Source organism: Coturnix japonica, chromosome 11, assembly GCF_054131305.1.
Source record: "Coturnix japonica strain WE chromosome 11, WE-NBRP24, whole genome shotgun sequence".
NCBI lineage: Eukaryota > Metazoa > Chordata > Aves > Galliformes > Phasianidae > Coturnix > Coturnix japonica.
In genome coordinates this window covers 1,484,520-1,511,169 of record NC_140673.1, presented here as the reverse complement: position 1 = coordinate 1,511,169, position 26,650 = coordinate 1,484,520, and the positions used below count along the sequence as shown (strand labels likewise).

Sequence of the window (26,650 nt, the reverse complement as noted above, 5' to 3'; positions counted from 1 at the left end):
CACACACATTAAACAAACTTACCACATTTCAACTGCTGCAGTTCAAGGCAGTTCTGATGCTTGTTTACATTCAGGTTCAGTAGAGCTGTAACCAAATCCACTTTACAGAGTGCCTTGATCTCACACACAATGGCTTTATTGCATAAATTTTTGTCATCTCTAGGAAAAGAGAATTCATTTTTGACATAAAACCGACAGTACTTCATATTAAGTAATACATTATGAATTAAGCACTGAAAGATTTGAATCTCGTAAGCTTATTTTGTAAGCTTCAGTATATAACAAAGTATACCTTCTTAAGAGATTAAAATCAGTTAAAATAAAGCAGAAAATTAACCAAACTAGCTACTCAGAAAAAGCCTGCTTTAAGAAAATCAAGACCATAAGTACTGCAGTATTAATGCTCAGCTGCTATGATTTTAGAATGCAAACAAGACTATGATTTCAAGACATTCATATCTTATCAGATTGATATAACATAGCCTTGTTTTCCACATTTATATCTTTCTGCTGGCTGAATTATGTTCATAGATACCACCCTGAGGCACATATACTATAGCAGAACTACTACAAACTTGGGCTCTAGTACTCTCTCACAAATTCCCATTGCTCATACTGATAGAGGCATTTTCAGATGAAAAGCACTTTGTGGACACCAGCAACACCTTCTGTTCTTTACTCAGAGAAATCTAAAAGTTGAGAGAGCTGGCACTCCTCAGCCTGGAGAAGGCTCGGAGGGGATCTTATAGTAGCCTTCCAGTACCTGAAGGGGCCTAACAGGAAAGCTGGGGAGGGACTTTTTACAAGTGTGTGTAGCAACAAAATGAGGGAAAATGGCTTCAAACTGGAAGAGAATAGACTTAGACTAGGTTTTAGGAATAAATTCTTTATTATGGGGGTGGTGAGACACTGGAATATGTTGCCTAGCGAGGTTATGAATGCCCTCTCCCTGGAGGCATTCAAGGCCAGGATATAAGAGGACTGTGAGCAATCTGGTCTGGTGGGAGGCATCCCTGCCTATAGCAGGGGGCTGGAACAAGATGGTCTTAAAGGTCCCTTCCAACCCAAACCATTCCATGATTCTATGAAATACTGTTTTCATCATCAACCCAGTCTAACACATCAACTTACACAAACCAACTGATACTTAGGTAATCAACTTTATGTCCTGAAACATACCAAACTGTTTATGGTCTAGGAATATTAGTCTTTTAAAAAACTGTTACCATCACAGAGCAAGCACAGAAGTCAATCTGTCTCCCTCTTCTCTCTTTCTAAGATTAATTGCAATGCTGTTTATCACCCTCCACAAACAACGGCAAACCCACCTGGGCAGCTATCTGTATCTCAGTCATTAATAAAAATACATTTTTAATCTCATAATTCCAATATATTTGTTACAAATTGGAGTAGAACTTGTGGAAGTTATTCTTCCAAGTTTTAAAGTTGAATAAACTTTACTTCAGGCCTAGTGCAGTTGAAGGCAATTACTGCTACAATCTTTGTGTTTTACTGTACTATTCTACAACAGCTTCTAAGGGAGTAACTGCTCCTCAAAAGATTATTTCAGTAGCAGCACTTCATTTTAAAATATGATTTGAAATGCTGTACTTGGCACCAAACTACCTAAAATCTCATAAGAGACCTAGAAACACACAGAAACTCACGTGCACAGTATAACAACAGCTTGAGGAAAGAGGCTCTGGTACTGCAGACAACATTGTAAAACACGATCATCATTGTTTTCATCACTCAGGCCATCTGCAAATTTAGTTAAAATAGTGCTGATGTGTTCAGAATCGACTACGCATAAGAAATACTTCATTGCAGTCACAGTACTATTTCTAAATGCAGAACTCAGACAAGGACAGAGAAGCGTATTCAAAGTATAAATCTAAGCTTTGAATTCTACTACTCCTACTACTCCTCTCAAGAACACCACCATTTTGGCAGAGAACTTTCAGTGAGCCCTGCATGAACTTCTAAGTATGTTAGATTCTATGACAACGGACTCAAAACCAAAAGCATATAACAAAACTTTAGCTTGTAGATTAAAAGAAAAAAAAATAACCAGATGAATTTTCATTAAGTAATTATCCACTGAGCAACTTAATAGATGCAGTTTTAAGTGAGAAATAACCAATAAAACAATAGTGAACATCTGCATACTATAGCCACAGGATATGCACTGAAGACTCTTGTAAACAATTAGCATGTTTTAATTAGCAAACTGCAAAGTCAGATTGAAGACCATATTAAACTACAAATTTAGTGCTAAAGTTCATACAAGGATTAAGTACCCAAAACCAAAATGATTGCATGTCTTACACATTTTTTGTGAAGCAAGTTGCATGGATTGCCCCCACAATTTTGAATCTTGATTTTTGAGACACGTGTAGATGAACTGGACTGCAGGAATAGCTTTCTGTCTAACATGCAGTAACATTTTCCCCTTCTTCAAGTTATCCAACTCTTGTAAAACAACCCAGGGAATTATCAAGGCAAGTTTGCCAACCCCTAGAATGAAAAAAAAGGAAAAAAAAAAAAAAAAAAAAAAAAAATACATTTTGTAAGGGCAATTAAAATCCCACAGTTAAATTTTATTTCAAACACTTTATATAAGCTCATACTTTTTTCTTTTTTTTCTTTTTCTTTTTTTTTTTTTTTTAAATTAAGAAAATATATTGACAGCAGTGAGTAGCAATATTAGAAAACATTTATAGTGACCAACATCCTGTCACACACTCACTGCAATACTTCAGAGCAAGGTAACAGCAGCTGAAAAAAATGGACCGAAAATACTGGAGGAACAACAGCAGTCACTGTGCAAAACAAACCATTAAATGAAAGGAGCAGTGGTTGTGTTAATTGCCAATTAACATTCTTAAGCAAGGAACAAGAAGAATGGCTATTGGACTGTGGTTTCATTTGTATCTAAGTATGGTTTGAACTTCAGAACTATCACAAATGCATTATAAATTGAATACATTATAAATATTATAAGTGGAATATATGGTAACTCAGAGATTTCATAACTGCTTTCTTGGTCCACCCAAGACAAATACTTCAATTATCGGCCATCCTATTCTACATGGTAAAAATGCAATTTTTAAGATATCCACTAGCATCCATATGCTTTGTAGTAAACAGGTAATCTGCAATCTTCTGAACATTTTGCATAATTGATCTGGTGCAACACCAGAAATTGGGAGCTGCAAAATTTAAATAATGCATTTGAGGTAGCAGTTCCCAGTTTACACAACACAATTCCTATACTGACAAATAGACATTCTGACACATTCTTGAAAATTACTTGGGCTCTTATTAATGTTATTTTCCACATTGCTGGAATACCTGTATTCATTATCTAAACAAATCAAACCACCACGATTACTCTTATAGTTTCCAAATATGTCTAACAACAACTAATAAGCCCAATCCTAATTCTTCTAACAGTAAATCATCATTACCACTAGTAATGGACTAAATGTTTCAATGTATACTCTTGAAATATCCTTATCAATGACCTTGACAGTGAGATTAAATGCACCCTCAGCAACTTCACAGATGACACTAAACTGAGTGGCTCAACTGATAAGACAGAAGGATGCCATTCAAAGAGACCCAGACAAACTGAGAAGTGGGCTCATGTGAACCTTATGAGGTTCATAAGTCAGTACAAGGAACCACACTTGAGTCAAGGCAATCCCAGTTGCGTGTACAGACAGGGAGAAGAATTCACTGAGAGCAACCCTGATGAAGACTTGTGGGTTCTGGTAGACAAAAAGTTTGACATGAGCGCAGGACATGCAGCTTGCATGTGAATTACATCCTGGGCTGCAACAAAAGAGGGGTGGCCAGGAGCGAGACAGAAAGCAACTGACCCCCTTTACCCTACTCTTCAGAGGTCCAACCAGAGTACTTCATTCAGGTCCAAGGCCCCCAACTCAGGAAAGACACAGAGATGTTGGTGTGAGACCAGAGGACCACCACAAAGTTGCTCGGAGGGATGGAGTTCCTCTCCTGTGACAGAAGGACAGGAGAGTTGCTGGGCCTGTTCAGCCTGGAGAAGAGAGACTCCAGGGACCCTTCACTGTGACCATCCAGTACATGAGGGGAGTTATGGGAGGGAGACCAACTTTTTACAGACAGTGACAGGACAAGGGGGAGTGATTTTAAACTAAAAGAGGGGAGATTTAGGTTTGATTTTAGGGGGAAATTCTTTATTCAGAGGGCAGTGACGCCTTTCACAGGCTGCACAGAGAAGCTGTGACTACCCCATCCCTGGAGGCATTCAAGACTGGGTTGGAAGGGTCCCTGAGCATCTGATCTGGTGAACCAGCTCACAGCAGTGGGAGTGGAACTGGATGGGCTTTAATGTTTTTTCCAAGTCATTCTATGATTCTTTGAGACATACGTACAGAGAATTTAAGGGCATAGGTATAAGCATAGTAGGTTTTACTTAATATCTGAACTTTTCTTAAGAAGCCTACTTGGGTTCACAGAACCAGTGTAGTAAGCAGGAGTTTCCTGGCTCATGTGAAACCTACTGTCCTTTTAAGATCAGATGGCTTTTTTAGTGTTGTTTGTTTGTTTCATATAGCCTGATATTCTTACATCTGCTTTTTCCAAAAATTCTTGTGGATCACCTTTTATTCACATACCTGGTATATCCTCAGATTTTAGGGACTTGATAAACTCAAGGTGACTAATCATTATATTTGTATCAATCACCACTAATATGTTCAGATTGGAAGAAGAAGTCCCTGGGGCAAAAAGAATAATAACATAGTTATTAATCTAAGAAAATCAGTTGTGTACTCTCTACTCAGGCCACTAAATGATTTTAATAACCAGATGCTTGTACCGCCAAAAAACACAAGATCACAACATACCAGCAGAAATATTTAAATCCTGTTCTGGAAGATCTATTTCCATACTCGTAAGTTCTCCACAGGTCTGTACTACAGATTGGGCCATCCTCTTTTCAATACGAGCAACATGCAAATCCTCAACTATCTGCATCTACAATAAGAGATATGTGCACTTCTGAAATCAATTATGTATAAGAAATCAGTTTCAAATTGTTTTAAAAAAATTACTTTTGCATTAATTACCTTGCTTAATTGACTAAAACTGAAAGATATAAAAAAAAAATTAAATTGGTACAGAAAGTGTAAAGCTATGAGTATCTTTCGCTTAACCTCCAGTATAAGAAGTCCACAAAAAGACATCCAAAATACAGCCAAGAAATCTTTGCTTTGAGAAACCTTTCTGCTAGCATCCAAAACTTTTCTTCCTTTTTTGCTGCATAGTCTGCAAGTAACCTGCCAGACATTTCTCAAAATAAAAAGTTCCTCCTCCTACTGGAACATAAGAGATTGGAAAATGAGGTAGCTAGAGTATGCAAGCAAGCACGAAGGCCCCTTGTGCTGCAGACAGTAAAAAGAAGGCAATCTTCTTATCTCAAAAAGTTCCGGTTACTACTTCAGCAAGTTTAGTTAGTATTTGAAAAAAAGATTCCACATATCTAGATCATACCAATTGCAGACCAGCAATGCAGAATACTAGGAAAGGTCATGGAATTGCTAACTACACAACCTCAATGCCATGAATTGTTAATTCCAACTAAGAAGAGTTAAACGAAAGCATTACCAACCTCTTGGTCTCCTTTTAGGTACTCACAGCCTTCAGGCGATGGAAAGACTGCCTTGCTTTGAGGGGATGAAAAGCTCTGTAGGAAGAATTAAAAAAAAACAAACCAAAAACATACCAACACCACAGAATATCAAGTAAGACTGAGGAAAAAGACTCAACGTTTTTTTTACTCCTGTCAAGAGTCAGAATAAAGCTCTCTAATATTATGTGTTTACTTAACTTTTGGGTAGATTTTATATTCTCTCTTACTTGGTAGGAGCAAGATGTGAGTGAGAACTCAAAAGAAACAAATACTAACAGAAACAGAACATAAAACAGTCTTTTTTAAAAAAGCTGTTTTTAGAAAACACCGAAATTAACAGGTAAAAAAACATTCTCAATATCTATGATAAAGTATCTATATGATTTCAAAAGGCCTTACTGGCTTTCTTTTAAAATAAATATAGCAGTTAACACAGTAAGGTTTTTTTCTCAACTTCTGTGGGTTTGTAACTGTGAACTCTTTGAAATAAGTTTTCTTTTGACAACCACTTAAAAGTATTACTGAAGTATCTGATTATTTTAATGGCTTTTCTTCATTTGTTTTGAAAAAATCCTTTAGAGTTTACACTCACATTTTAGCAACCAAACTAATTCAGTGTCTTGATTTGGGCTCGCTGGTACAAAAATCAAAATATTAATAGAGTGAATTGAACAAAAGTTCATCAAGACTATTAAAGGTCTGAGGCATGTCGTATGAGAGAGAGGTCGAAAGAGCTGGTATTGTTTAGCTATGAAAGAGAAGACTGAGGGAAATCTAATGTCCTAATGGGACAGTTTAAAGTAGATGGAACCAAGATCTTAGTGGATCCCAGAGAGAGGATAAGAAGCAAAAGGCACAAACTCAAACAAAGAAAATTCCTTTAAAAAAACACTTTTTTTTCTTTTTTTTTTCCCAACTGTTAAGGTGCTTGAACAGGTTGTCCAGAAGGGCTATGGAACCACTGTCCTTAGAGATGCCCATTGGATGCAGTTCTGGTCAACCTCCTCTAGCAGGGACTTAGACAAGCTGATCTCAAGGTGCCTTCCAACCTCAACAATTCTGTGATTCTGTATGTAATTACATACATTCAAAATGATCACAATAACATAAAATGTACAGAAATCTCTAATAATTAATGCTAGGCACGCTAAACAAAGTAAATAAATAAATAAGGACAATCAAGATAAAGATGATATGTAAACAGAGGTGCAAAAATGAATACAAATCAGAACTCAAGACTGAACCTGATCACAGACAAGTTCTCCTGGCATCACTTAGCTGGCAATAAGCACCTATTTGGCAGGGGCATTCATTCTCTCAGTTTGTACACACAACCCCATCAGCTCAAAAAACTGTTGACTTACCCCTAATTTGAAGTATTCCATACCCCGGGAAGAAAGAAAAAGCTACAAAAGCCTACATACAGACTCAGTCCTACCATGCAAGACCTTCATTTTTCTAGTTTGACTAAGCATTTAGCAGAGCAAATAAGCATTTTAACATGATTTACAGTGTGATCAGAAAAATTCATCTAGTTGGCTACAGGATCCTGAGTCTTGCAAGAAGACAACCTACTTACACGAAAAGTACCTGACATTTAGAAACTAACCTAGAATAAACATCTGCATAATATAAAAATAACTGAGTTCTCATTACCTGCTTAAAACATAATGCTGTGGCTTCAAAGGCCCCTTTTTCAGTCCCTGAATTACAACTAGCTTGATCAGCTTCCTGTTTTTTCCATTTGCTACAGCACCATTGCTGTGGTGTTTCAGTTGAGCAGTGTGACATATGCTTATTAGCATGGTGATTTTTCTTAGAAAATTCCTTATCTCCTTTATACTTTTCTTCACAAGTCCTAGATAATATATTTGACTTCTTAGTGACAGGTCTATCACGACACACAGTCTCTGTAGATGTGCTAGGTGGCTTTTTTTGAATTGTAGATCTCTCTGCCTTTTTAAGAGGTACATATAAATTATACATAGATGACTTATGTTTTCCCAACACAGTTTGTTCAGCTTTTACTTTTAGTTTACAGTGTTCAACCTTCTTTTTCTTCACCACCTTGTCTCTCTGAAGTGCAAAGCTATGACAGAGTCTTTTTCTTTCTGTACCATCAAAAGGACCTATGGTATGATTTTCCCTGCTAGTTGTCACTACATCAGCAGTGCATGTACTTTTTCCATGTTTAACTTCTTTGGATTTAAATTGTATAACTATTCCCTTTCGCTTTTCAGATGCGATTAAAGAATTAGCTGTGGTTGTGCTTCCATTTGGAGATTTTCCTTGGGATTGTCCATCAGCACCAGTATTAGCACTTCGGTATTGTTTCTTCTCTTGTTTGCTTTTCTCTGTTTTGAATCTACAGAAATTTTACAAACAAAAAGTCATGTAATATATCTCAGTTAAGATAATACAACAAAAGAAAAAAACAAACCAAAACAAAAAAACCAAAAATGACTGCCTTAAATTTAGGCAGTTACAACTAAGTATTTACAAGTACCACTTTGATGTATATTTGAACGTGAACATGTAGCAACATCTATCCTCTAATAAGACAGCTTGCTGTAAGGCTTTCAGTATGTAAATCTTTGGCTGTAGAGTCATTTCAAATCACCAAAATAAGAAAAACCTTTTTCAGTATTTTACTACTTGGAGAGATGTCCTATTACAGTTTATTTCCATCTTATCACACTGATGAATTTTAACAGCATTTTGATTATATGTAAGGTGTATCACCTTAAAGATCAAGTATGCAGCAGTTAGGCTTGGTCAAACATTGCCAAGCACTTAATGGCCCTCAAATGGGACAGGATAAACTGACTGAGGAACCTGGAAAAGGAACAACTGAGGGAAACATATAAACCTTCTACAGGAATCATAATATGATGACTGCATAAGAAATTATTTCTTATAAAAGCAGAGAAAATATTCATTAAATTTATCAGATGCTAAGTTTAAAATGCCCCCAACATTTACTCCCGTGCCCTATACTGGTACTACCAGAAGGCATTTAAGAAATGCCTGTAGAACAGATAACTTGAATGCCCTGACAAGTATACAAGATTTTGCCATGATTAAGAAACAATCCAAAGCTTTACCATCTCAGGACTCATAAGAACATTCTTACTCTACATTAGTTTTCAATTACTTTTTACACTTGCTACACTTAAAGTGAAAAGTTGCTTTCTTTGCCTCAAGTAGCCTATTTTTTGCTAACAGAACATGAAATATGCAGTACAGATCAACAAGGTAGTGCTCAAAGCAGAAAAAAAAAAGGCTTTTTGTAACAGTAGTGTTGGAAGGATACTATTCCTGCTTTATTTGAATTGCAACTATATACTTAGAGTTTACAACTGTTTGAATCCTGCTTTCTCAACAACCTTAAACTGAATGGTTCAGACAGAATCCACTCACAAATCTACTCATAAATGAAATGCCAACACTTTAGCTAAAATGCTGTATTTTATTTAGTGAACAAGTGGAAAACAAATCTTAAATTCATTATTCAAAACAATCCAACAGTAGTTATACCTAATGAGAATTTACCTTTGAAATTCTGACTTTCTTTCCACAGTTTGATTATAAGACCTTGTGACTTCAGAGTTCTGAAAAAAGAAAAAAAAAGTCCAAGTGCTCTTAGAGATAACTGCTGTAACAAACTCTTCACAAGATGTCACAAGCTATTATTTCGTATTAGAATCTCTTCACAAACTCTTCACAAGATGGCACAAGCTATTATTTCGTATTAGAATCATAGTGATTTTGAGTAAGCTAGAACTAGTCACTCACCAAGTATTTATTATGGGTAAGGATTTTTTTTTTTTAATCTCCAGGACTAACTTTGAGATGTGTCCTTGCTCAAGGGGAAATCCTGGCATGCAGCCCACCACCACGTGGAAGAGCTGAAGGAGCTCTGGGCCATCCCCTATTTATGGAGTGAGAAGGTTTGCACACAGTCATTACTCTGCTGTTAGACAAGATGTCTACACCTGTTCCTCCAGCATCTCAGCTGAACCAGATGATAGCCAGTCAGAAATAGACAGCAGATGGAACAACATTGTTAAGCACTTCTTATCATGCTTATTCCATAATCCTAGGAGTTTTCTGTCCCTCACCCCCTAGCCCTTTTTGCTGTTTTTCCTACAGTCTCTTCCCAAGCATCCACAACTTGCTGACACCAACTAATGACATCATCCAAAGCAGGAGGCTACCCAGCTTGCAGGTAGGGAGACCACAACAGGGAGCTCAAAGGAGTCTGTAGGACATACAGTCAAACAGGCTTTCTTCTAAGGTTCTCTCTTTACTTATTACAGATCAATACATCACTACTAGCAAGAATACTGTGATTAATATTGTGACTCTATATATGGATAAAAAGCTGTTAGTTTGTATGGGAAACTGTTGATCAAAGCCTGAACCTCTGATTAACAACCTCAGGCAAGCAATGAATCAGCTGCAGGAGCACAAGCAAAGGTAATTTAGCTGTGCTACTGGAAGGGGTGGAGCTTGGTTCCACCTCTCCCAGATCTCATTTAAGGGCTGACTACCACTAAGGCAGGCTTTCTTCTTCAGGAGATTGCTCCTGTGTGCAGTGAATTGAGAACCTTCGACATTGAAGAGTGTTTTCCATTTAATATAGATTATTTTTCTATCCTAATAATCTTTCATACAAAACATCTGTTTAACCTGTGTTTACCTACTGACCGTATAATTGTGTAACTGTAAATAGTTATTATCAGCAAATAAGTACATATGTAATGCAGTCAACCTGACATTCCATCAAAGTTTCAACCTGCTTTAAGAGAAAGAAAAATAACAAGGAAAAAGGGAAATTGTGCAACATAGTAAGTTTTTCAGAGAAAGCAGTTCTGATTCAGATAGGACTTAGATCCTTCTTAGATCGCTGAAACATAACCAGTTGCAGGTCAAAGTATGGAGTAATGGAAGCAGTTCTGGATCTAACCTGGCTGTGATGAAGAAGATCTGACATCGGATGGCAGCTAAACAGACAGAATAAAACATCTGCCAGCCTGGGAACTAGGGCTGGGGACTCAGGGACCTACAAACAGCAGACACCCTGAAAATATCATTGATGAAGATAAAACAAAAGTAAACAACTTACTGCCTGACAAAGTAGGAATTGACAAGAGAATTAATATTGTTTGAAGATAATGAAGGAAAAAAAGAAACATCACTTCCTCAGGAAAAGGACAAAATGGAACTTCTCTCTCTGAAAAACTTCCTGTGCAGCACATGCTCCTTTTCATGCATTATTTCTTCAGGCAGGTAGAAAGTTCTCTGGAGTACCAGGTTAATTCTGTGGTGCTGCGACCCAGTCCTGAGCTCTGCAATGCTTTACACTCAATGACAAGGATCAATGTTGCAGACTGACATCGCTTTGCCCCCTGCTGAGCCCTACTGGGGGCAGTCAGTCTCCTCCAACATCAGCTGTAAATCTCTTTCCAGGTCACACCCTCTCTCAAAGTACCCTTCTGAGGTCAGTATGACCTTGACTTCCCTGACTGGCTCGATACCAATGATTTTATGATTCCAAACGCATATAGAGTTGTGTGGAACTTGTTCTTGATAAATACTATATTAAGTATAGCCTTAACTGAAAACCTGTAATAGTAATGGAATTGCAAACATTCTTAAGTTTGTCACTCATAGTAAATCTATTCACTGTCATAATATAGTTAGGTTTGTTGAACTTGTAATTATCCCCAAACTACTATATTATGCATTTTCTTAAGTAATCTTTCTACTACCACTGGTTGCTGCTACTATTAGTTGGTGCTATACTTTTTATATTTTACATATATGCCTGTTTCCTGGTATATTTTCTATAACACAGTATTTAGATATCTATATTTACGAGGCACACAACAGGTAAAAGAGAAGTCCAGAGTTAGTAAGAAAAAACAAAACAAAAAAACCCATAAATATAAAACTAATTAAGCTCACCTCAGATTCACGTGTATAAGAAGTCAGCATGTAAAATAAACATTTTTTTATATTTGCGAAACTTAATAAGAAAGTCACCTGAAAACTGCTTCCAACTATCACCTACATAAGGCCAAAGACAGGGTATTTCTATGGAGGGTTTATGCAGAAGAGATGTATTACTGTTCCCCATCAGAATTACCAGGGGAACATTCTGAAGCCAGTTACATAGGCTTGGCTAAGAGTAAGGATGGTCCTCAGACATCAATCTGAGCAGCAGGCAGTTACGCTACTGCTTTGCCTGTCTGTAGTGCATGTGGTATCACAACAGCATCACCAAGTAAGTGGAACACAGTTTTGACTGGGTGAGAACAGAAGTATCTCAGTATTGCAGCAGTGTGGAGAACATGGAACAGCAGAACACAGAACAGGCTGCTGACATGAACTCTTCCCCACCAATTAGCTTAAACACCTTTTGGTCCATTAATCTACACCAGAATGTAGTAAGTTACAACAGAGAATGGTAATGTAAATTGCTTTCAATAAGGAATCACTTGACAGCACATCCTTTTACAAATAATTACTCCCTCAGTAACTGGGCCATGCTGACTTGACAGGGTCTTTAGGTCACTGTGGCAAGCACTCTGCTACCTAGGGAGCCTTGCAAAGGCCTACAAGATATTAGCTACTTCACTTGCCCGTTAGAAAGCATTTCTTAAAAGCCCTCTTATTAAAGGGTTGGAGAAACCTGTGGAACTCTAAAGAAATTGAGGAAATCTTGAGAATTCATGAGCTTGAACAGCAGCAAAAGCACTGAAAGCATAAAGGGACTGCTAAAGGCTTCTGTCCTGCAGAATTACACCATGCAATATGCTGCACGAAGAGCTCTCGGTTCATGTTATTATAGTCAAATAGAAACCAAAGTGCTTTATTGGTTTATTAACATCTGCTCTTATCTTTATCACTTCAAGTCTCTTCCCTTTCAACCATGAGTATTCAAGGTACATTTAATATTTTCTTTTCATAGAATCATAGAACGGCCTGGGTTGAAAAGGACCTCAAAGATCATCCAGTTTCAACTCCCCTGCTATGTGCAGGGTCATCAACCACCAGACCAGCCTGGTCTCAGGATGGGACATCCACAACCTCCTTCATTTCTCAAAAAATCTCTTAATAATTCCATGACTTCCAGTTAATTTGGTCTCCTACATTAAACATTCTGCTGCCTTCTTCTCAGCATTGTCAGTTTTTGGTAAATGTCCTTACGAAACAGGCTGTGTTAGGTGTGGTGTCTACAGAGAGTACAGACTATCATCTCCTCTGGTGTTACGCACGTACTAATAATCTACATCTAATTTTTGTAATTGATTTGTATCTCACTTGTTAAGAGGAAATACTTGAAAGTTGCTTTTTAAGGTGCTGAAAAGTGAAATTTGCAAATAATCAGAAAATCAATATAAGTTGGTCTAAGATAAAGAATAACCAAAGAGAAGAATAGCTTTGGTAACAGTTTCAGGCTCAACAGCCCTCACCAGACAGATATACTACAATTTTTATTAAGTCCCACAATTTCTGATACCTATCCTACCCATGGGCTCTGGAGGAATACAGTTACCTGGCTGGAATTTGCAGCTACCTGAATAATCAGCCCTCTTTCTGCTCTTGGTGAAGAGCATTTCATTTTAACATAGATTCATTCTTCCATCAGAAAACTGCTAAATAATTCACTCTCTTTCACATGGGGATATGATTAAAAATATAATAATACAGATTATCCTACTTTGTCATCCTGGCCATTTAAACTGTCTTCCTTTATTTTCTTCATTTTCTTTCTGGACATCTTTCAAACCTATGAAGAAAAAAAGTGATCATGTTATTACTTCACGTTTTTATTTCCTGCTGGTATTTAAAAAAAATATTGTAACTGCACTGAGAAAAAAATCTTTTTTGTTTCCTCTTCACATTACACAGCCACGACAAATTTGAACAGCACTGAGGATCCACATCTCACTCCGAGAACTTCCCAGAAGAAAAGGGTGGTCGTTCCTTGCTCTACCACCTGCTTGAGACTTGCAACTACCAGCAGACACACCAGGCTAAAAAAGGCAAACACCCTGCTGTGCCTTTAACATGATGACTTTTACAGCAGTACCAACTATTTACCAGCCTCCACACCTCAACCCAGTGTTAGAGAGTTTCTTGGATACAAAGCAATTTAGTGAGAACTGAAGCAATTTCCAGGTGTGCTGATGAAGACTAGAAGACCATTTTTTACTAACGATAAGCAAAGAGCAGATCGGGGAGAGAAGCTAAGTGTGAGGTAGTTGTGGAGGCTCAGGCCGCCGCGATGAACGGCCCCAAAGAGACCAACACCAAACCCGCACTGCAAGGCGACCAGAGAAGGCGACCCTTCTCTCTAATGTGCGGATATTCCCTTGCCAGGGTGCCCTTCGGCCCGGCCGCCAGGGATTGCAGTCAGTGTCCGCTCAAACCGTGCGCTTATCGCGCACGGGGCTGGAAAGACTTTCTACTCACTTCAAGTTTTTTCATCCAGTTATTTCAGACCCTGAGAATTCAATACGTTGCCTCCCAGAACACAGCCCGTTCCGGGACGACGCCCCCCGTTCTTAGTGAGAGAAGCACAGCCTCAGCACTGGGCCCTCGGAGCGCGTCCCGCCGGGCCTCACCCGGCCGCTGCCCCTTCTTTCCCCCTCACTGCAGCGCAGCCCCGGGCCAGGCCGCACTTCCGCACGCACCCTGCCGCCGGGCCTAAGAGAGCTCCGCGCGAGAGGGCCTCCACAAGCACCCAGACGCCCGCCGTTCCGGCCCGGGAAGCCCCTCCTCCCACAGCGGTGCTCTGGGAAACGTAGGCGGTGCGCCGCGCCTCCTGCCCGGCCTGGGAGAGGCGTGCGAGTAAGACGGTCGGCCCGCCGCCTGAATACTCGTGCTCCGCCGCAGAAGATGGCAGCAGAGGAGGCTGCGGAGACTGGGCTGTCTGCGGAGCGGCTGCAGGAGACCGAGGAGGAGGTGGAGAACGGGAGAAGCCCCGCTGGCGGCAGCAAGGCTGCAGCACTCAGTAAGGGCTGCTGGGGTGCCGGGCCCTAGGGGAAAGCCGCAGCGGCTGTGAGGCGGAGCCGGTGGCCCGGCGGCTCCTCGCGGATCGCTCCGACGCGGGGGACGCGGCGTGAGGCCGGGGCTCGGCGGCCTCGGGTGGGCCTTTGCGCCGCGCGCACGGCGCTCCTCTCCGTTGCGCGGCCCGATTTCTGCTGCGGGCCGGCGGTTCGGGCCTGCGAGCAGCGCTTACGGTCCTGGGGTCCCGCTTCGATAACACGTGTGCGTTTGTAAGTGGGCTGGTGTGCGAGCGTGCTCCTCAGGCGGGTGAACGCCTGAACCACATGTATACCCACGTGCTTTCTTTTTCAACCATCTTAGCCAACGTACGTGCTCGGGAGGTGCAAGGAGGGTGGCTGCGCTGGGTGGCACGCGGCGCTGTGCGCTCCCTCCGCGTCTTTCTAGTAATCGTAACGCTTTTCTCAGTCAGATCCGCATTGTGAGAGAGCTCGTACCAAAAAACATAACTTGATTTTGACTCTTTTTATTAATAAATTGTGTAGAAAACACCACCGGGCACTTTGTGACTTTTAAATAGGTGACTAGATGGGAAGTAAAAGCGTGTCTCAGGTGAGCTTTCAGCTTTAAAAGTAGGTTTATGAGAAATACAGCAATACTTTCAGTAGCAGTGCTGATCTTTTTTTTTTTTTTTTTTTTTTTTTTTTTTTCTTAAGGTAGTTAGAACTATACTGTGTGTTTCTGCTTTTCTAAAACAACTTACCTGACCTGTGTCTTCAGGTGTTCCTTCAATTTCTTCTTTCCATTTCTTTGCAGTGGGAAATAATGCTATGAAACCACAGTTTTTAAAAGCAAGGTAACCACCTTAGGAGCTGCTATGAGATCTCTTCAGCCCTTGTTTTGCCTCCAGTAGTGTCTGGGAATAGTTGTCTGAGGAAGGTCAGAACAGAGTGATGAACAAATCTTCCAGAAATGCCTTCCAGCACAAAACAGTCAGTGGCTCATTGTTTTCTTTAGTTGGTGGCTTTGGGTTTGAAGTTTAAAGTCCATCGTGGGTTTCTCACCCATAGAAGTTTTGCTTTGGCACTTGAAGACTTGAAGAAGCCAGTGGCTGGCAGGGAGTTTTGCAGCATAGCACTGGATTATGCAGAAATCTGGCGTGATTTTGGATTTTGCCCACTGATTTGATCCATCCTGGGTTCTGTGGAGTGATAGAGAGCTGCTGACGCCTTTTTTACAGGAGTCATACATGGGCTGAAAATCCATCTATCCTGTGCTGTTGATTCTCAGTGACTAGGAAGCTATACCATAAACTTGTTTCTTGCCGCTCTTCTCTGAAATTTTCCTAGGACTGTGGACATTTTTAGTGGAGGAATATGAGCAGTACTGTTCAATATGCAGGCTCTCAGGCTCACCACATATTTTTTCCTTTTAGCTCCTAAGGTCTTTTTTTTTTTTTTTTTTTCTTTTTGGAAGAGGAGGTTTTAGTCAAAACTGTTTTTAAAACCTTAAGATAGTAATCTTGAATGGCCTTGCTCAGGTCACAGCCCACCTATTCATTCCGTTCACATGGGAAGTCAAGATTACTTTTTACCCTGAAGCTCACCACTTTACTACTCTTTGTTTAATTCCCCAATTGCTTGGCTTGCTTTTACCAGATGGTTGCCGCAGCCACAGTTAACTTCTGTTTTCAAACTTTTTTTTAACAGTACTGTTTGTTAGTTAAGTGTATTTGGACCTCTTGCTTGCCTGCTTTGTCTTGCTCACACTATGTTTTGCAAGACAGTAATATGCAAACATTTTCCTGTTATCTTCAAACATCTGATAGTTTTGTGAATATTTTCTTCTGTCTAGGATGGCATCATCTCACAGTAGCTTCCAGGGACGAGCAATAATCTTTCCAATATTCTTCTCAAATACACTGATTTTACAACTTTTCTCTTTTACAATAGCAAATATGACTGACAGTGAATGAACATAGCATTATAATTCAGATGTATCAATGACATTTTTGCTTTTATTTCTTTATTTGATTTTCTTAAGATGGTGAAGTTGACTGTAAAAAAGTGGAAAGCAACAACCTGTCTGTGAAAGTTGGTGAATCAGAAGTAGAAGCCAAAGAAGAAAGAACAGATCATGAATCCGTAAAGGGACCAGATAGTAACATTTTGGATGTTTCATCTGATTATCCAAGAGGTTTGCTCATAAATATAAGGACATTTGTGTTGTATGCTTGAGCAAAGGAGAAATAGTAGAAATAGTGGGGAAGAGAGGTAAATGGAATGCATGCAATTGAATTTCTATGCATCTGGTGGGTATTGATACTTCTTCCCATGCATCTGCATAAAATGTTTTCCTACAGTGTCGAAAATGTCTTAAGTGACGTGCCATTTCCCCCTTTCTGCAGTTCCTGGAAGCCACTTCAAAAATTAGTACACATGACAGTGGCGTAAGAGAATATCCACACAGAAATGGGGAAGCAGGAGTTGATTTTAGCCTTAGCATTAATACTCACAGTCATATCATCGTATATCAATTGCTCTTTTCATTTAGTGTAAGAAAATCTAGAAGTCTAATGCTGTACAAACACTGAAAAGTTTTAAAGTCCCTGCAGAATTGGTCTTATAAACTGAGATATTCTGTGTACTGCAATCAGCAGTTTACTGGGTGAGCTAATTCTATTGGGCTTAGCAAATTCTACGCTATTTCCATTGGTAATTTGAAAAACGGAAAGGTAGCTATAGATGTTCTCAAACATTCTAAGAAAAAAAAAATAAAAAAAAAAATATATATATATATATAAAAATGGTAGAATTAAATGTGTCCTGATTTTATATTAAATAAATACTACTAAAAATCTATCCACCTCCGGCTGGCATTCTCATTTTGCCAGGGTGTTCATAGGATGATACTACTTTCAGTGTGGCTCAGATTCAGTAACAATGCCATGTAGTAAAGTCAGAAGCAAATGGTATGTGACTTGCTCTTTTCAGCTTGATTTTTCAAATGAAGATCATTTCAAGTGGAGAATTCTGGTGTGCGTCAGCATTTAAAAGCAAGTAGAAGTATATGCATCCTACTGAAGAACCAGTTTGGGGATTCATTATGCAAGTTCTTCTTTGTATCATATTTATGCTTGAAAACTAAAGGATAGAAACAAGTATTCTATTACTACTTTTCCAGTAGCAGGCTTGAAATGATGAATTGAGTAATAAAATAGTGGTGAGCTAGTGTTTGTGGAAGAGTGTGTTTAATTTTTGAATCTCTCCGAATTTAGAGAAACATCTTTCCATTCAAAGACAACTTGCTGATCTAGAGAAACTAGCTGACCTGAATGAAGGTGAGTTTACCTTGGCAGTATCCCAGAACACAGATCTTCATGTTACAAGTATTTACATTCTTCCTTAATAGTTATTTTTCAGACATTGCGTCTGTTTTGTTCTCAGTTCTCTTTTGTGCTTAAAGACTATGAGATTCATAAAAAATTAACTTTACAATATTTATTCAGTTTTTTAATCAAATGCTGTGCTTCTTTCAGAAAATTGATGCCCTTCATGAGAATTTTTATTCCCTCTGCGTTTTTTTTTATATTGGCAGTGTGCATTGGTTAGCAGAATATTTATTCTAGCTAATACATACATCAGAAGTTCAGTCTTATTTAGACTCGTTAGTCTCAGTTTAGCCACAATAGCAGGGAACCTAATTGTTGTCTTTACAGTGTTTGAAACTTTGTTTTGATTGCTTCCTTATTTACTTCAGCATCTTTTCTGATCCATCTGTATAGTAGAGGACTGCTTAGGAGTGTTAGGATTTTTCATTACAACTCTTTGCAACTCTTAGTTTTACTCAGATTACATGTATGTATTTAATCTAAATAGTGTCAGTTGTACCTGAAACAGGTTTTTATTCACAGATCAAGAAAAAAATCAGGGTGTAAACTACATTATACAGTTATTGCACCTTAATAATCTTCTAGGGTATCCACTGATGGAAATCATAACCTGCTTCTGCAGCTGTTTAATTTGACTAACAAATACACCAATAGAAAAGTTTCTATAGAAAGTTAGGTCGTTCTGTATTTAGTGAAGAAACTCCTTAGGTCTAATGTTAATGGGTTTTAACTGTTATCAAACTGAATTCTGCGTTAATCCATGGTACTGATTTAAAAAACAAACAACAAAAGCAACTCTATTCCCTTGCCTGTTGACAACAGCATTTTTTTCTTTCTACCGTGAATTTACCGTTTTTCTGCTGTGTGTTAATGAACTAACTTGTGTTTATTGTCATTGCATTGTGTTTGAGATTCAATAACATATGACAGTAACAGAACCCATGCTGTGTAGCAAGTTCCAGTATTCATCTTGTATTGTGGTACTACAAACCTTTCTGCTGAATTCTACATGAGAAGTTGTTTGATATTCAGCTGTAGAAGACCCAGAAGCAGCTGCATGCATGCCTTTATCTATAACTCCTACATACATGTGCACAGCTTGTGTTTCCCAGAAGCTCGCTTTTACTCAGGATTTGACTTGGATTGCTTCAACACCTTTGTTGCCAGATAGCTTTGCACTTGCTTTTGTGTTCTTAATGCTAGATTTCCAGAAGATTATTTTTAGCACTGAGTGCAGTGTTTTTGCAGCTTAAAAAGGTATCAGGTGCTTGTTTTACCTAAAAGCATGGTTAGAGGCTCGGGGGTGTGGAAGACGTTCTCTCATCGGTTAGGCTTTCTTGAAACATTGCAAGCCTCTGTATTTCTGTAAAATTAAATTCCTTCATTCTACAGTGCTCTGAAGAAGTTAAATTAGTATCAAATGGCTTGGAAATTAAAAAAAAATAAAAAATAAAAAAAAGAAAAAACATGAAACCAGCAGTTGTAAAAGATGATGATCTTGAAAGGAATAATGTTTTCTGTTTGTATTCCATTAAGTAGAAAGCAAAGGCAATCCATATATTGCAAGTTTGTCTACCCCTAAACTAGAACATACCCTGAGAAACTAATCTTCAGTTCCATTGACAGGACTTTCCTTCTTTCTTTTTTAATGTGCTTCTCTTTTAAAGTGCATTGTAACTGCATTTAATATGTTTCTCCTTATACTCCTTGTTTGTATTTTTAGCTGAAAAGAAGCCTTGTCCCTTGTGTCCTGAAGAGAAATTTAAAGCCTGCTATGGCCATAAACTCCATCGTCATCTCCAGAATTTGCACTGGAAAACCTCTGTTGAATTTGAAGGTAAAATAAGTCATCTTTCAACAGCAGTAAATAGCAAAAGAGAGAGTGGATGTAGAGGACATTGTTCAGTGTTTGGTTTTCTTTGATTTTTTTTGTTTTTTTTTAACTCTTCTTGACTTAAGCATGAGTTTTACACACCTTATCAGCTCTAAAACTGAACCATATTTTGACAGTGAATTTTGCTATGGGATGTAAAATAGAAGTGTAAGATAGCGCTCTTTTTACATGCTAAAATAGTTAAGACTGTGCATTTCCTTGTTTAAAAAGAAAATGTGCTTGGTGTCTCATGATAATAAAATACGATTATTTGATGAAAACTACTTTAATAAATGTTTTGGTTGTATTAGAGCAATTTCCACCATCACTACCACCTCACCCTACTGTCCTTTTCGCCTTGTCATAAAGTTTCTTTGGGTTCAGATAACTACTTCAAGTATTGATTCAGTATCAGTGCTTAGTAGCCTTATCTTTCCACAGCCAAACTCTGATCTGTTTACAAAATAAGTTAAAATTCTTATAGGGAGTATTAAGAACAAAGAGTGAGTATCATGTTTTTTAATGATCAAGATGTATGAGTGTGCAGGAAATAAAATAACCATCCAGAGTATGGCAAAATTGAAGTTAAATTAAATGAAACAATTTTGAGACTGTAGCATGCTTTTGTTTTCTAGGGTACAGAATGTGTATCTGCCACTTACCTTGTCGTACAGCAAAGCCAAACTTCGTTGCAGATCAGGTAAAAATGCTTAATCATAGAAATGTTTCTTAGCCTTTGCAGTAGGGGAGATCGATGATTTTCAGCAACTTCTACAGCCTGTCCTTAGTCTGAAAAGTATGACTTCTTTCCATTAAGGTGCACCAGTGAGCATCAGTCCAGAGTAATGTCTTGATGTAACCCTGTGGGGAATTGAACGTTGTATCTCTGGTATTTTGGTGAACATCTGCCTAGATCTTGAAAACAGCAGCTTTGTGTGGAAGAGATGAAGGAGTCATGGCGCCAAGCAGTGGGTGCTTCTCAGCTCTGTCCCTGTGTGCTTTGTCATGCAGCTGGATTGGCTGTCATGCTGTGACAGGACAGTGTGCTGTACTGGCTCTGTGGGGGTGGTTATTTACAGTCTTAGGGGCTGCAGATTCACAATATTTTATGCGTTAAGAGTTAAAACAGATGACTTCATTTGCCTGTGTTTAGCGATAGTCCTACTTGAACCGTATTTATATATTCTGAAAGTACATTTCATTTCTCAGATGTTTTCAAAGATGGGAGCACATTACCACTGTATTGTCTGTTCAGCAACTATCACGCGAAGAACTGATATGATAGGACATATTAATCGCCATGTGAATAAAGGAGAAACTGAATCAAGATTTATTACAGGTAAGTTCTCACTTCTGAAAGACATTTTATACTTTTGCAGCATGGGTTATGTGTGATACCTGGATGACAGACATGAGAAAACTTCATAAACAGAATTATTTAAGTTTGCTAATGAGAATCCTACTCTTAATTTTTCAGAATGTTTTTTTTTTTTTCTGAAAGATTTAGGAATGTTGTGATTTTTGTCTCTGAGTTTACCATTTACTCTATTCGTAGAGATAAATAATATACTCTTCACAAACAGGTCAGTGTTGAAAGTGTAGGTTTCTGCCTTTCCAATACCATGGAGAACGTGGTGTCCATTATAATAAAACCTGCACAGAAAATTTCATGCCTCCCCTTGGCTGTGCTTGTTATTAAATCCGTCTTCAGTTAATCTTCTCTACAGCATACATATGTGGCTGTTGCTGTTGTTTTTTACTGAATGGCCATCAGCAGGAATTCACAAATAAAGCTGGCTGTATTTCAGTGCTGGAGAGTTGTGATGGTGGTGTTAGTAGTTCTTTAGATTATAACTGTCATCTGACCTTCTCAAGGATTAGGCGGTTTTGTTTCTAAGCTTGCATAAAAATGAGACTGAAAGCATTCTAGATAATTGGAATTTCAGACGTTTTAATATAATTCCCTTTTATTTTCACAGATTTTCTTTTATTTGCAAAATGCACGTTGTTGTTTTGTTAGTGTGTAAAAACTAAGATTTATTTTATTATGGCCCAGACAGTTCACTATTGAAACCTGTTCTTTTTTGTTTGTTCATTTATTTTGTTTCTGTGTGTTTGTGGATGTATAGATTTTACCTGGTTTTAGTAAGAATGAGACAGTGAGGCTCACACTTAATTTTACTGTCAGTCTGCAATTTAGGAATAGAAACTTAATGCCTGGGGGGGTCAGTTTGTATGTCTGTGAACTAGTAGTAGGACATGTTTCTATGCTCTTAACTTCAGGTTTCTCTTGCCTATTGCATTGTATCTCTGTGTGGTTCCCTTCAGACCAGTTATTAAAGGTTTCATATTTTTATTCAAAGTGCATATGGTTAGTTTCCCTTCTGGGTAGATGGAGAAGTTCATGGGTGACTTTTGGTGCTTGGGAGACACCAGCAAATTTTGAGGGCTGTGAATGTGGAGCTCATGGTAGAGCAGTTCAAATATGCCGCCTGCATACTTGAAAGCACCATGAGATAGGCAGGCTGTGTACTGAAAGGTGTCTGGCTGAAAGCTTCCACTTTTTTCCTGGTTATTTCTGGGTAAATTTTATTACTGTTAGACTGGGGAATAACTACTCAGAGGAGCAGCCGTGTGCTACAGCTGTCAGAACAAGAAAACTTGGTTTGCCACAGACTATTCAAAGCTTAAATGCTGAAATTGTCAATCAATTTCATGAAGCTTTTTGAAACCTCTTTAAAAGTCGTTTGATCAAAAAATTAAATGGTTTACATCTGTGACTGTATTATAAGTGTTTTAATTACCTAGCAAACATTATTTGAACACACAGAACAAATGTATTAAGCCTTAGTCTCTGGGCTTACTTTCTAAAATGTAGATGGATAGATAGAAGAACTAAACTAAGAAACAAATCTTGTGTTTTATGGTGAGAAAATCATGGTACAGCTTGATCCTTGTCTTCTGCTTTCCAGACAGTGAGATACTTTACTAATTCTTTTCTCCCTTCTTGTAGCAGCTAGTTGGTCCATGTGTGCCAGCTGGATTCTTGCACTGTTTGTTACCTGGGAGCAAAAATTCAATGCCATGTATCAAATGTCCTAATTTAAATTTAAATTTTTACTTTTTCCTTGCTCCACAATTACTTTGTTTTTAGCTCCTGTTCCCAAGTCATCTTGTGAAGTGCTGAAAGAGGCAGACACAGATGTGCATGTGTTTCCCAACTATTCCACACCTCAAAAAACAGATTCCTATTTTAATCCGAAAATGAAGCTTAACAGGTGAGAAAACGGGAAGTGGGAAGATAGTTAGGAGGGTAGGTGACTTTACAGTGTAATGTATTGGTGTGTAATGAAAAAGATACCTTGTGGGTATTTTATTCAGAGGAGAAATAGCTTTTGTGAGTAACAAGAAGTTTTCTGGAATAAGAATTCCATTCGGATGTGCTTTTAACTTGTCTGCTAGGATAATTTTTGTTAATTTTGAAAGTTTTCCATGAGTAAACTCTTGACAAATACTGTTGAAACACAGAAATGCTATTTGAGAAATCTTGTTATTTCTGAAGTGGCTAAGGATTTGTAATAAGCATATGCAAAAGAACAGGATTTTGAAAGAAGAGCACACTTGAAAACTTATCTCCTTGTACACATGTAAGATCTTCTGTGAATCACCACGGGCTGGTAGCTATTCTTTCGCCATTGACTGAAGAGCAGCATACCTATATTTCATAGTTTTAGTAATCTAGGCCTTGTTTATTTAGGCCTTTTTCTTCTTGGATGTCAATTTTTCACAGGTTTCTTCCTGTATTTGCATTAGAAAAGATGAACGAGGGAAAGACCTTTTTAGGAAAATCATAAATTATTTTTGTCTCACAACTAGAATGTGCATGCATTAACAACAAAGCGGGGGCTAGACTTCAGCCTGGGCTAACTCTTTGTTTCAGTGCTGTAAATATTCCAGCTTCCAGGCTTAAAGTTAGTTCAGATACACTTATGAAAACTGAGACTTGCCTCTGAAAGGAAGCCACCTAAGTTTGTGGTTAGTATCTCATTTCCTTTTGAATACAGAGCAATTAAAAGGGTAACCTCAGATCAGGCTGGGAAAGGAGGAAAAACTCTACTTGAGATATCTATAAGGTGACTAGGATCTTACCTTACGAAATTTCTGCTGTGCCAAGTCACTATTTCGAATGTGAAACACCATCATAATCCATTAAGGAGATTAAAAGTAAACCTAACTACTGGAATTAAACTTTCAGTGTTAGTTAAGATTTCTCATTTGCAGTCCTTTTATTCAGAATGTAGTCTGCCTTAGTTGTTCTGGGAAGGTACTCAAGGGAAACAGGTAAGAGGAAGAAAAAAATGTTACCAATTTCTAATGGCTTTTTAATTATTATTTTTTTTTATTATTATTTTCCAGGCAACTGATATTCTGTGCACTAGCTGTTTTAGCTGAGGAACGTAAACCAATAGAATGTTTGGATGCATTTGGTGCTACTGGTAAAATGAAATACTTTTATCTTCAGCTAACATCTGATAGTACAAAACTGCAAAAATCAGTAGTAACGGACATTGTTGTGTTTGAATATGCCATTTTCTTTCTTAGGCAGACAGTCATTGGCTTCCATACAAAAGAAACTGCCTTCAAGAGCTAAGATTAAGTCCTTTGAGAAAAATTGTAAATGATACTAAGTTGAAGTTGAGTGGTGTGCTTAAAAACAGTTGTCTTAATTTCTACAAAATGCCATCTTCTTACATGTGCAATCAAGATCTTGAGTTTTTTGAGGCTTGGTGTCTGTGAAACTAACCTCTGGTTGAACTGTGGTAGTGTATCCAGGGTTTCTTTACTAAATTCTCTCTAATTGATAACAAAAATTCTGAACTTGAACTGTGAAGTTGTTCTGCTGGAGTCTGCTAGCATTCTGGAACAAAAATATGAAGAAATCTGAGCTGCACTATTATTTGTCTGCTATAACAAACCTAATTTTATAGGTGTGACCAGTAGCCACTCAACATTTTGCTTAAAATTTGTCACTGTTCTGAACAATTTCAGACCTGCAGCCTGTCCTACATTTCTACAATATAATCCTGGAATTGGCTGAAAGTCAGCAAGAATATTTGCAGGTTGCATTTTGCTATATTGGAGCATTGAGCATCCAAGGGTCTTCACCACAGATTGTCACTGATCTTTTGGTCTGTAACTCCAATTTTTGTATGAGAAGGTAACAAATAGACCATTTTCCATCTTCTCACAAACTTCAGTGTGACTGTATTGGTGCAGAAGGTCACCAAGATAATTGTTGAAGGAACACACCAAAGCTTGCAGCATTTAAAAGAATGTGAGTTTGTTTGTTTGTTTTAAGTGAACTAGAAACCAGCTCCCTTCTTCCATCCTGGAGTTAAGTTTCTGTCTTTCCATAGGTATAATGGGATTGCAGTGGGCAAAGCACCTCAGAAGTTCTGTCAAAGTTACAATTAATGATTGTAATGAAAATTCTGTGACAATGATTCAGGAAAACTGCCATTTAAACAAAATGAAGGTGAAAGTGAACACTAAGGAAGAAGAAAATGACGAAGCTATAGGAGGTGGAGAAGAAAATGCTGACATCATTGAGGTGACAAAAATGGATGCCAATGTTATAATGCATTTGAGATCATTTGATTTTATGTAAGTATTAAATACTTCTCTTAGTAAGTTCTCTGTTTTGATAATGACTAAATTATCAAAACAAATTATCCTACTCCATGCCCCCAGTGTATGTAAGTTGGAGTTAAAGAAACAACCAGCAGGCATCTGATGTATTCTTCTGCAAATCATGTGGAAACAGATAATTAAAAATTATTTTTAATATTTTAGAAATAGCTGGAAAAATATTGAAACCTTTTGACATACAGAATAAAATATTAATGTGCATGAACATTTTAAGCCAAACAGTTTTTAATATAATATCATTGCCTATGTGATAAAGAAAAATGTCACAGAATGAAACCTAGTTCTCACTGTGCACATTAGGAGATCAACTGGAACTCATGTCTTTTCATAAGCCATTCCAAATATGATGTTAGTCTTTTGGGAGGCTTTATCATAGAATTGTAGAATGGTTGTGATTGAAGGGACATAAAGTCCACCCAATTCCAGCACTGTGATGTGGACAGGGACACTTCCCACTAGATCAGACTGCCAGGGGTTCCATCTAGCTTGGCCTTGCGCAGCTCCCAGGAGTGAGGGATCCACATCTTCTCTGGTCAGCCTGTGTCAGGGCTTCACCATACTCATTGAGAAGTTTCTTTATTATATCTAAGATTTGCTTCCTTTATCTATTTTAAAATGTTTTTTTTCTAGTTTAAAACCATTATCCCATCTCCTGCCAATGCATTCCTTGATTAGGACTCTCCTCAAATTAGGACTCTCCTCAAATTTGTCAGTTTTTTTTTTTTTTCCTTAGACCGTTTAATGAATTTTAAATGCATGCATTTTCATGCTACTGGACAGGCCTGAATTCTTATTGCATGACTTGATTTAATGTAATGCATTTTGCAGCGTGTTCATTTTCAGTGGAAGTGTGCTGCTCCTTTCAGGTTGGTGTTACAGATGCATGTGTTGAAAACCCTTATAGACATCAAAATAAGCGCTTGGATGTTTTTGTACTGTTTAGCCTGCAGATCCAAGTTCATTAAGTGGCAGGTATTTA

At 38.1% G+C, this 26,650-nt stretch overlaps 2 protein-coding genes across 25 annotated transcripts in view; one reads left to right on the top strand and one right to left on the bottom strand.

The window, feature by feature from the left end:
- SWT1 (SWT1 RNA endoribonuclease homolog) overlaps nucleotides 1–14,468 on the bottom strand; it is a 39,737-nt gene extending 25,269 nt beyond the window's left edge. For 14 of the 18 annotated variants that reach the window (XR_014932513.1, XR_014932515.1, XR_014932514.1 and 11 more), the window contains exons 1-10: nucleotides 14,165–14,468; nucleotides 13,410–13,478; nucleotides 9,233–9,291; nucleotides 7,337–8,045; nucleotides 5,660–5,734; nucleotides 4,896–5,025; nucleotides 4,665–4,766; nucleotides 2,329–2,517; nucleotides 1,668–1,761; nucleotides 23–159 (exon numbers count right to left, since the gene is read on the bottom strand). Coding sequence is in view for 9 of the 18 variants with exons in the window: in XM_015869849.3 (XP_015725335.1) it covers nucleotides 23–159; nucleotides 1,668–1,761; nucleotides 2,329–2,517; nucleotides 4,665–4,766; nucleotides 4,896–5,025; nucleotides 5,660–5,734; nucleotides 7,337–8,045; nucleotides 9,233–9,291; nucleotides 13,410–13,469 (1,555 nt within the window). In the remaining 9 variants the exon portion in view is untranslated. The remainder of the gene's footprint in view (nucleotides 1–22; nucleotides 160–1,667; nucleotides 1,762–2,328; nucleotides 2,518–4,664; nucleotides 4,767–4,895; nucleotides 5,026–5,659; nucleotides 5,735–7,336; nucleotides 8,046–9,232; nucleotides 9,292–13,409; nucleotides 13,479–14,164) is intronic. The other 4 variants (XM_015869850.3, XM_085510808.1, XR_014932520.1 and 1 more) reach the window with 2 other exon arrangements.
- Nucleotides 14,469–14,488: 20 nt separating this feature from the next.
- TRMT1L (tRNA methyltransferase 1L) overlaps nucleotides 14,489–26,650 on the top strand; it is a 30,977-nt gene continuing 18,815 nt past the window's right edge. For 5 of the 7 annotated variants that reach the window (XR_014932522.1, XR_014932523.1, XM_015869853.3 and 2 more), the window contains exons 1-9: nucleotides 14,489–14,705; nucleotides 16,742–16,894; nucleotides 17,976–18,038; nucleotides 19,813–19,926; nucleotides 20,598–20,662; nucleotides 21,172–21,301; nucleotides 23,117–23,240; nucleotides 24,379–24,458; nucleotides 25,380–25,626. Coding sequence is in view for 5 of the 7 variants with exons in the window: in XM_015869853.3 (XP_015725339.1) it covers nucleotides 14,591–14,705; nucleotides 16,742–16,894; nucleotides 17,976–18,038; nucleotides 19,813–19,926; nucleotides 20,598–20,662; nucleotides 21,172–21,301; nucleotides 23,117–23,240; nucleotides 24,379–24,458; nucleotides 25,380–25,626 (1,091 nt within the window). In the remaining 2 variants the exon portion in view is untranslated. Of the gene's footprint in view, nucleotides 14,706–14,831; nucleotides 14,971–16,741; nucleotides 16,895–17,975; nucleotides 18,039–19,812; nucleotides 19,927–20,597; nucleotides 20,663–21,171; nucleotides 21,302–23,116; nucleotides 23,241–24,378; nucleotides 24,459–25,159; nucleotides 25,298–25,379; nucleotides 25,627–26,650 lie in introns of those variants that run through there. The other 2 variants (XM_085510814.1, XM_085510817.1) reach the window with 2 other exon arrangements.